The sequence below is a fragment of the Nannobrachium achirus genome (assembly GCF_963921795.1).
Source record: "Nannobrachium achirus genome assembly, chromosome: 22".
Lineage (NCBI taxonomy): Eukaryota > Metazoa > Chordata > Actinopteri > Myctophiformes > Myctophidae > Nannobrachium > Nannobrachium achirus.
The window spans coordinates 11,655,944-11,667,429 of record NC_137829.1 but is presented as its reverse complement, the minus strand read 5'-3'; the positions used below and the strand labels follow the sequence as shown (position 1 = coordinate 11,667,429).

Below are 11,486 nucleotides of genomic sequence, written 5' to 3'. Positions count from 1 at the left end.
TTGTTCATTCCTGTGACATCAACTGAGACTTTGATATTTTTAACAGGCTAAGGAAAGTAAGGAAAAGTTTCAGGCATGCAAGTAGAAATAAGTTTTACGGTGAACGGTAATTCAAATTTGACCTATCATTTTGTAATGGACAATTGACTTTTCGGGCAAGTAGGCATGACCTCTGGACAAGTAGAACATGACCTGCCTCTGAGACCTCAGTGTCCAGCCCTGATACATTCTTACAGTATACTAGGTTTATGTAGTATATACATACTCTAAATATGGAGGAGCATGTCACCTGCAACCTTTCTCCTTCTCTTTGTCCGCAGGTTGTTTCCAACTATGTAACGTCTTTCGTCAGAACATGGAGATAGACCAGTGCCTGCTGGAGTCTCTCCCCATAGGCCAGCGACAGAGGCTGGTCAGGCGGATGCGCTGTGACCAGCTCAGGGCGTACTACGAGAGAGAGAAGAGTCTGCAGCGCCAGCAGGGCGGAGTCAAGTCCCGCGCCCTGCCCGGCCACCGCAAGAAGCACCGCATTCGCTTCAGCCCGGCCGACGTCATACAGGACGCCATCATCCGCCACGATGACAAAGAAGGTTTGTGTGTCTGTGTGTATGTATGTATGGTGCATGTTGTGTCTGCAAAAGTGTGTGTGTGTGTGTGTGTGTGTGTGTGTGTGTGTGTGTGTGTGTTTGTGTTTGTGTGTGTGTGTGTGTGTGTGTGTGTGTGTGTGTGTGTGTGTGTGTGGTGTGAGTACAGCAGAGAGCTAGTGTGTACTCCAAGTAAGTAACTCTTAACTCATTCTGTGCCTATCCCGAACATGTTCGGCTTTATTTCAATCCAATACAATTTTTTTTTAATTAATTGACTTACCCTGAGCTGCTTGTAGAGTCGTGGGTGGTCCTGGCTCGTCCTACGCTAGCCAGCTAGCCATTTTACATGGTCCGACGATATATTCCATTAAAAATGGTTTAAAATACATTTTTGAGCCCCCCAATGTTCACTGAATGTTCAGCGCCGCTTCCGGAACGACGTCCAGTGTGCCTATCCCGAACATGTCCGGCTTTTTTAATGAAATGAATAAAATGATCCGAGGCCTTCTGAAGCCTGGGCCTAAATTTTCAATCCAGTGTTCGAAATCCGGGCGCCCCCCGGCCGGCCGTTAGCCACGAACGTTGCCGCGAATCGCCGCCGAATCCAATGAAAAACCACATCTTTGGAGGCCCATATCTCTGGATTGTGTTTTTAGGTATGTGGCGTGAGGTTTATTTACGGCGAAATCGCCTAAAAATGATCTTTTAAATGACAAAATGCTAATAGCTATTCTGTAGCCATTTTCATCCGGGACCTTTCCATGACGTGCACGAACGTGAGCACGCGCGTCACTGCAACGTGAGTCCCCGGATGCTAATACGCTCGCCTATGGGACAAACCCTGGCATTCTTTGGCGCCCTCTAGGGGCTGGCACTAAAACGGTTAAAGGGCAAATGGGGCAAAATGGATGTGGTGAAATGGAGCACTGGCTAGATTTATCCCATAGTACCCTGTGCCTTTTACAGTGGTTCCGCTAGCTGTACCAGTTACTTTGTAGCCCTATATACATTTCAGCCAGTTGAAAATAGCCAATTTTATTTGTAACAGAGTATTTCCACATTGCAGTATTAATACTATTACTTATCGAGAGGGGGGGGGGGGGGCAGTCCGGGCTCCACCAGACCTAGGCATTCAACGGTCTGATGGAAGCACGAAGCTAGCTGAGCTTTTTGGTGAATGTCGAGGCTACGTGTTGAAGGCCTGAGGGCATTAATCTGTAATGGGTGTGACTGTGAAGGGTGTGTATGTTGTCCTCAGTTATTCGAGAGGCATGTTTTACTGTCTGTTTCTTGTGGATACTGCTGAGTGGCTCCTGGTCCTTCCCAATGATCTTACCACTGAGCCAGTCATTATAGTGGCGAGAGTTCAGGTTTGGGTCAAGATTAAGGGAATGAATCTAGCACTTGTTTGCTGGGTAAACCTGTACAACTAATAGTCATTCCAGTGAGTGGTTCTTCATTAAGGATTGTGTGGCTGACCCTCATGGCAAGATGAGAGAGAGCTCCTCTCTGACTGATAGTAAATCATACAGTTTGCCCTCGGGCTTCGATAGAAGCAGAGCTGTAGACCAGCTCCCATTAAGACTATACTCTCTCTCTCTCACACACACACACACACACACACACACACACACACACACACACACACACACACACACACACACACACACACACACACACACACACACACACACACACACACACACTGTCATTTAGTGATCGATGACTGTTGCGGTTCTACAGAATGTTACAAGGGAATTCAGGCCAAATTCAGCCTGGACTTTATTTTCTTATCTTTTACTGCCATGTCGATCGTCTCTCACATAAAAATGGAATCAAATGCTTCAGTTTATGTGCTGATGATCTTTACTTAAAGTGGGCGTGTCATGAATAAACAAGGTAAATCTTTGGCAATTTTTGGCTAAAATTGTTGGTGATGTCACGTCATTTTGGGGGTCATTCACATGAAAAGGTTTGAGCAGCACTTACACAGAAACATGGGTTTAAAAAAAACCTTTAAAATATTCAAAGACTTTTCACGATTTTTTTAAAATAGCAGATCTACTGTACAAGCTCACAGCGTGGCACTCGGTGCCGCGCTGTGAGCTTGTATATCTGCAATAGTTAGAGAGCACAAAATAATGCGTAATAATGCGTTCCCAGTCTAAATGGGTTAAACCCCCTCCCCCTATGAAGAACATTCATGGGGGGCCCGCAGTGAATCCTTGTACCCAGGGCCCAGAATTTGGTGTGACACCCCTGCGGGTCACCATGCTACTCCCCTCCCCTTTGGCTTCCACCAAGGTTCAGCTGGGATCGTTGGGAGCAGCTGGTGTGTCCAGCCAACTGCCAGACTGAAACCTGGGTTCCTTGGCTGGGCATGAATCAATCCCGCTACTCCTACTCCTAATGCCCATTATACCACCCAGGCTTCAGCGTGGCATCACACTGGCACCAGACTGGTGGCACTGGACTTGACCGGCTGCCATCATATGATCTCCTGTCTATTTAGTGATGTGCAAGGGAAAAGAATGAGAGCCAGACAAAGTAAAATAGTGGTTTCAGACACAGTGTGAGATGGACGCATACAGGGACTGTCTTATTGAATCATACGACTGTTTGAAATCTTTGTGATCTACAGTGTTAAGTGAACCTCACAGAGGCCCGCTGAAGCTGCTGTGCTGCAACATGCAGCACTGAAGGGCTTTTGTGAGGCCAGCTCAGCTGCTTTGAATTGATTCTTGGAAGAAGTCATAGAAGCATATGCTACTCTACAACAATGGCTGTTTGAGCATCCATTAAATGGTACTGGGGAGATTTTTGAGGGATTGCATTGCAATACACACTCTCCATTGCTTCATTTCACCATTCCTCGCCATTCATACTGTAAGTGATGAAAGTCGTTGCCTCGGGCATGCACCGTTCCCAGGGGAATGCTAATGTTATACCACAGAATCTTCAGGCATTTTAAGAGAAGAGGACTTAAATAACGTGTACCCTATGTTAGGGTTTTTTGGGTGAGATGAGGTCTAACCCTAACCCTAACAACTGAGGAAGGGAGTGAATGTGTAAATGCTTATTCTTCACCCCTGGGGAGTGGGGACCCCGTGCTTTGATGCAAATGATCCAGGCAGCATCTCTGCAGCACTAGATATGATGAACAGAATTAAACCCCTCTCAACGAATTGTCGATTACTTTTTCCACCATCTACCATGTCTTTATTAAGACCTGAAAAATACCTAAAGTCTTCTAAAACGGTTTTCGGAAAAACATATGTTTCTACAGTATATGAGTGGTGCTCAAACCTTTTAATGTCAAGGATCCCTAGAAATATATGTATTTGACTGCAGACCCCCATCTCAAAATATGTTGCTCCAGGGACCCGGAGAAAGAATGATTTGAGTTGCAAATGTTCGTTAAAAAATATATATTCAAATATTTTCACAATTTTTCAAAAATAGCAGATCTACAATCTCGCCGCTGTGAATAGTTAAAGCATAAAACAATGGTTAAAGTGGTTCAAATCTAGAGCGATGCAGATTCCTTCCAGGTCTTGGAGGGCCCTCCCATCTCCTTGGTCTCCCTTGAAGTGTGAATCCATGAAATGGACGTGATAGACCGTGTCCAAACGGCGTGAAGACGCCGGGCGCCGCTGAATGTCGCAGACGGGTTCTGTTATCTGTTGAATTAACAGCATGCACCCCTTTCATCCTGATCTTCTATTAATTACTTTTCTTTTCAATTTTCCATGTCCCCCAACCCCCAACCTCACCCAGAATAATAATGATTGGAGAAAACAAAAGAGGATTAAAAGACATCTTAGGTATTAATTATTTTGAAGATGCGTGCGTGCGTGTGTGCGTGCGTGCGTGCGTGCAGTGCAGTGCTTGAGTGATGGATGCGGTTAGCCTTTGTCAGCATGTCTTAATTAAGGGCTGGTTTTGGGGGAGCTGGTTTCAAGATCCCATTCAGAGATACAGTATAGAAACTCACTCTGCTGACGAGGCATCCAGGTAACCAGATCTCTTTCTCTCTCTGATCTTTGTCTCACACACACACACACACACACACACACACACACACACACACACACACACACACACACACACACACACACACACTTGTGTTGCTTATCTGTTATGAGCAGGAAATCAAACCAAGTTGAATGGAATTAAAGAGAGGCTGGAAGAGCGAAAAATAAAAGCAGGGTGAAAAAGATGGTAAAGAAAGAAACTGAGCCAGAAAACAAAATGAAATGAAAGGCAATTTCAGGCTGAACCGGAGGGGTCTTAGAGTGCAGAAAAGGGTTAAGGTGAGAGAGAATGTGGTCCTAAAGAAAGGGAGATGTGTAGACATAATTTCCTCTCTCCTTCTCTGTCATATGCAAACACACGGCTTGGATGCCGTGTGACATTTGGTGAAATTGCTTTTCCCAAACTCATCCCTTAACTTCATCTAGGCGAGGCGCAAGTGGAACGGCACCAGCTGTTCCACTCCGAGAATCATGCACCTCACAATCAATTCCCATCATGTCCTCCCAACTGAATAAGGGTATGAACCATTGTACTCTGGGGTCTGTGGGTTTTTTATTGAGCTGCTGGTTACCAGCAAACTCAATAAGAGTGATGACCCCGAGCCCACAGGAATGATTTATACAATCTTATAAAAAGCTAATATCTCAGTCGGTGTACAGTTGCTGACCAGATGGGGATTTTGTTCATCCTGTTATCATGTGATTATAATATCATACCTATAGGTGTATTGGTTTAAAACACCGTCCACCAACTAGAAGGACAGAGGTTCAGTTGCAACACAAGTCAATGTATTACATTCCAGACAAAGACTGTCAGATATATCGTTTATATAAACTAGTAGGTTCGTGAGAGATCAGGGGCTGATTGCAGGGCTGATTGTATACAATTGGTATCCCTGCCTGAAAATACATTTTCTGTTCACTAAAGAGCTGGGAAGACAGGGAGATCCCTGTTACTGAACACTTTATATAATGAGTATTATCAGTATATAGAGCTATATAACCCTTATTTTAACAAAGGGAAATCTCTTGCCCTGTTCTTTCAATTATCATGATGTACATTTTTGTAAATTAAGGTCCCATTAACTAAAAAAAATTAAAGGGGGTTTCTGGTTGCTTTTCGGGACTGGAAATTCCAAGATGGTGGATTCGAATTGGCTGAAATCCACATCATGTTCACATCCCGACTGCAGATGTGCTGGTCTTATTATTGTATTAACATACTGTACCATACAGATTGGGCAAAATGTAATTTTATCCATCAATATAATTCCCATGTACATTACCATCTTCTAAAACCGGTGCATGCCGTATGCATGTTTGCTTGTGTTTACATGTGGTGAGGATTGAGACGTCCTGTCACCTGAGGGAGTTGTAATTACATGTGGGACTGGTAGCGGTGTCGGTCCTCATCTATATAGTGGAGACACTATTAACCCCCGACTCCGCACACACACACACACACACACACACACACTTACACACACACACACACACACACTCACACTCACACTCACACTCACACTCACACTCACACACACACAAACACACTCCTCTAGATGTCCTCCCGTTGTATTGATCCGCAACACATTGTATAGATCCACCACCTTGCAGTTGCCCCCACAAGGTCTCACAGAGACTGATCAGTTCTCTCTGACACGGTACAATCCTCAGTGTTAATTCAACTCTGATAGTGTACAAATGGCCCTTATTGGAGTTAACACGGAGGATTTTACTCTGCAGAGTAGGGATGTGACGATACGTGATATTATCGTTTATCGTGATAAAAAACACTCACGATAATCGTATCGTGGAGATTTCATTTATCGTGATAACGTCCTCTGTCATGCACTGAGATCAATTCACCTTTTATTTGCCGAGCTGCATATCCTTTACCACTTAAACCCTATAATTGGAAAAAGGTACTTATAGTATACGTAATTGATACAGTCTTTTTTTTACTCTATCAAATGTCTTTGCCAAAAAATAGCCGATCTACAAGCTCACTTTTTACTTTTCATAATTCTGGACTGTTACTTGTAACAGAGTATTTCTACACAGCAGTATTGATACGTTCACTTAAGTAAGAAATGTCCACTTTTTCCACCACCGATTAGATGTGATTCTCGCAGACCATATTGAACAGCACACAGCTTGACAAACAGCACTTGTGTCAGACTTGCATTTTTACACCCTAATAGCTCTCCGGTGTATCATCGTGAAACATGTTTTTTCGAAGGAAACAATATCCCGATATGGCTCGTCAGAGGAGAAGACATCTGTCTGGATTGGAAAGCACCCGCTAGAATAAAGCCCCCTAGCCTCCACAGTTGACCGTTGGACATTACTCTCTGTTACTGTAGTAAGCTGTAGCAGTGTCCTGCTCCCGGACCCTCGAGACATTTAGCTGGCTCTCATTTATCAGTCACAGCCAGAGTTGGTCATCAACACCCTGCATCGATCCAGTCGCCCAGGGTGCTTCACAGTGGAAGAAAACATGTCACACTGTGACACTCAGCCGAATCCCCTCTGAAGACAAATGCAAACTGGAGAAAGAGAGAATAGAGGATGAATAGAGAATAAAAATAGTGGAACCTAGCACTCGGACATCCCTTTCTATACTTCTTTTTTACAGGGAAAAATAGGGCGCTCGGTGGGGCAGTGGAAAACAGTGGTGTACAGTTAACACTTATGTTGCTATGATTTTTTCTCTTCAATGTCCCACGTTGCCATGGTTACCATAGACTTCCATGTAATTGCGCAATTGTGTAAAAAGTGCACGCCCATGCCTAGATGATGCACCACGTGTGCACACTGTTCACAGCTTTCAAACAAAAAAATCCGCTTGGAAATCCGTTCAGGCATTCATGATTTATCAGCCATTATGTTTTCTTCAGATGTAAACAAACATGGCTGCCATGTTTGAAAGAATGGGTTGGTATGGGGGTTAAACATGCAATTTCGCGATCGCGATCATGCCTAATACATTTCTGGAGGTCCAAAAAAAAATGTTGATTTTTTATTTTTTATTTATTTATTTAAACGGCCCAAACTCGAGAAACTCGGGGTTGGCACAGCGGTAGTACCTTTTCAAACTCGGGAAACTCGGGGTTGGCACCAGATGTGTTAAGTAATGTACTTAAGTACACTTTTGAGTTATTTGTACTTTCCTTGAGTAATTCCAATTTCCAATACTTTTACTTCTACTCCACAACATCTCGGATCCAAATGTTGTTTGGATCCACTACATTTGTTGTTTACTCCACTACATTTATTTCAAAACTTTAGTTACTGGTTAATTTGTAGATTTTAATTATTATTACAAAACATAACCACTTAAGCCATATATACATTTTTACCATTTTAAAATAGCTGATCTACAAGCATTGTGAGCTTGTAGATCTGCTGATTTTCAAAAGATTTTTATATATTTGATAACTTGAAATGGGACATTCTGCACAATGAGTACTTTTACTTTTGGTACTTTTAGTACATTTTGATACCAATACTTTTGTACTTTTACTCAAGTAAATGTTGAATACCGGACTTCTCTACTTGTAACAGAGTACATCTACATTGCAGTATTGATACTTTTACTTAAGTAAAGAATGTAAGTCTAGGGGTTCAAATCCGTCGCGGAACATCCGGCTTTGTCGTGCGTCTTTGCCGAACACAATTGGCCCGTGTTCAGGGGAGGGATGCCGGGCAGGGAGGGAGATATGTTTCGCTGTCTGTGTGTAATCCTACGGGGTGGGCGGCACCTGCATGTCAGCGGGGAGTGTTGGACGGGAGGAGTAGGACGGAGGAGGCCTCTATTCCCGGTGGGGGCTCACATTCAGTGTCAAGTTCACACAGAAATATGTGTGGGGAGGATTCAATTGGCTTAACGACTAAACTGGGGATAAAAAGGTGTAAGAAAAACAATAAAATACAATAAAATAAACGAAGGGGGCACCAGGGAGGAAAGATGAAGTTGTGATAGATTATTGGCAAAGCAGGTTCTCAGAAATAGCCTAGACCTAGTAAACAGTATATTTATTATGCTTTATTTATACTAAATAACCGATCTACAAGCTCACATCATGTCGTATAATATGTTGTACACTGGTGTTGCGTAGCTGAAATAGCAGATGATGTGATGTGTTGTGAACTTGTTTTGCGCAGTTCAACACCATCGTACAATAATAAATGAGGATGCGTGGAAGTGGGGATTGAACCCGGGGCTACCCCTCCCTCGCCAGACCAACACACAACCTGTCTTGCCAATAGGGCTGAGCCTGATTGGCAGATTGGCAATAGGGCTGAGCCCGATTGGCAGGGCTGTTGTGCGCTGGGACTTGGCTGTACTAACTATGGGAGCTATACAGTCATAAATTGTTAAATTAAGTATTTTGGTCTTATGGAATAATGTTAAAGGGCATAGGGGAGGTACAGTAATAATAACTAGCAAATGTGTTCCTCTGAGAACAGGTCTCTGTCAGATCAGGTAGGTTATTGTGGGCCAGCACTGTTTGAAATTCGCCAATCAGGAATATAAAGAATCGGACAGATACCGATTTGCCTGACAAAATCTGTCCAATCAACAAATATGTTTAGCAGGACAATGTGAAAAGGGTGGCATGTGTTCCTCTGCCTAGTGGGAATGTGAGTGCAAAGTTTCACACTATCGGTCCAGTAACTCCAGTTATAGGTAAAAACATGAATTGGCCTGTTATAGCGCCATCTTAAGGCCGATTTAAAAATGGAGGGTGGCATTTCTACTTGGCCTAGGGCCAATGTGTGTGCAGTCGCATGATTGAGGAATTTTGTTCAAAATGCAAACTTTGGAAGCCAATCTTAGCCAATCAGGATGGAATAGATGGACGGACAGGGTACAAAACATAGTCTCTGCTACTGTGCTGAGACTATACATAAAAAAAAAAAATTATACTTGATTTTAAACTCAAATTTAATTAAAATGTTTTGTTCCTTTACTTATGTTTAATAGGTTTCCAATAGGTCTAAGATGCCCAGGGGGAAGCTTAAAGAGCAGAGTGTTAAATTACTCGGATACCCCCAAATCTCTCCAACCCAGAAAGTGGATTAAAAATACTGTACATCAATTTCTCTGCAGTCCTTGGAGTCATTCCACTCTCCCGTTCACACAAATGAGCAATTATTTCATCTTATTCAGACCGTTGGCTGGATTTCTGGAGGAGAGCACCCATGTAGTTTTTAACACAATCTTAAAAATGAAAAGTTATCAGCATTGAGGCTACATTGTGATATGTGAAATCTGTTCCACATCAGAGGTCGGGCCCGAAAATAGGCAATCTACAAGATCACAACACTTTGTGATGTGACACATTGGTGTATGAAGTATAAAGTAAGCATTCAGTAAAACATTCTAAAAGTTCATTTCAGAAACATGGACCAGCCAGGTGAGACGAGGCCCTCTCCTGACTATGAATGGATGATACAGGAGCCCAGAAAAAGTGTGAGAATGGCTGGCACTATGCACTGAGTCATGCCCCATGCACACAAAGAATAGCGAAATGAAGAAAATGAAAATACTGCTGTCATGGATCTATGGACTTCTATGGATTTGATCCAAGTTGTGGAATACACTGTAACGAGACTGTGGGAGGTGTGGAGAACATGAAAACGGTCCATATGGCCAACCAACTTTATCATTAAGTAAATTGTCTGCTCTCTTGGGAGGGAGGGGGGGGGGGGGGGGTTGACACATGTTAGCCTCTACACATTCTGTAAGAACCTTAACTTACCTTTAAGGGTAATGCTAGTATAGACCTTCGCAGCGAGTTTCCAGAAGTAAAAATCACAGAGAAATACTGCATTAGCCACAATGCCATAACATCCGGTGAGTGTAACATCCGGTGACGTTGACGTATGTGATTGGTGGAGCTCGTGTTATTTAGGAAACGTTTCCCCTCCCCCAAAGGTATACGCAATGGCTCTTAGGAGAAATAGTTCCTTCATTCTTAAAATATGTTGTTTGTTACCTTCACCTTTTTGCATTTTATTTGTATGAACAGAATTAAACATGTTATGGTCATGTTTCACCAGGAGCCTGGTTGGCTTTATTCCAGGCAGCCAGGCTTTAAAAAAAAATGGCAGCAACTGCTACGCTAGCCTCGCGTAGCCAGGCTTACTCATCTGCGAAGAGAAAAGCCTGGTCAAGATATGAGGCAGAGACCGTTCTAGGAGGTGGGGCTGAATATTTGCGGAAGTTGTCTTCTTTTCACAGTGCGGAGTCCCTGCAAACGTATTCCCCGCTGGAAAAAAACGTGTCTACGTCTCCTGCTCCGTCGGTTGCGCTCACAATAAACAATATATAAACTAAAACATTGATTCAGGTGATGTTACACCGATTAAGAGCGAGTTAAGAAGAGCTACAATCTATTTTAGTTCTTTCGCTGGGGAATGTAAACAGACCCTCACCGCATGATGTAACTTCTGTTAAACGCAGCACTTCCGCTAGAAATCTTGGAACCAAGCGGAAGTCATATCTTGGCCAGGGTGCTGCTACGCTCTATTACCATCTCACCTTTAGTGAAGATCATCCTATTGTGGTCATGTTCAGTTGTAGAAGAATGCTAGATTTGGCCTAGGAAGGTTTTTAAGCAGATTCTAAATTCTGCTGGCTTTACTGTATCTGTCATCTGTACTGTTAAAGTGTTTAGTAATGGACTAGATCAGGGTTTTTAGGCTTTTGATTGGGCTACAGTTTGACAGTGGTAACAGTCCAGGGGTAATATTATGTGGTCATCTTTTGGGTTGGCTGGAATATGCTATGAGAGCCATGATGTCTTCATGCCTTTAGGACATTGGTCAAGTCTTTGGTTTGTTTGATGAAGCCAATAGC

General features: G+C 43.2%; 1 protein-coding gene across 1 annotated transcript in view; it reads left to right on the top strand.

The window, feature by feature from the left end:
- The window catches only part of myo16 (myosin XVI), a gene marked incomplete at both ends in the record, with an annotated part of 134,473 nt that overhangs the window by 7,696 nt on the left and 115,291 nt on the right, over positions 1-11,486 (top strand). The window contains one exon of the mRNA XM_080753066.1: positions 321-590. Coding sequence (XP_080609192.1) covers positions 321-590 — 270 coding nt within the window. The remainder of the gene's footprint in view (positions 1-320; positions 591-11,486) is intronic.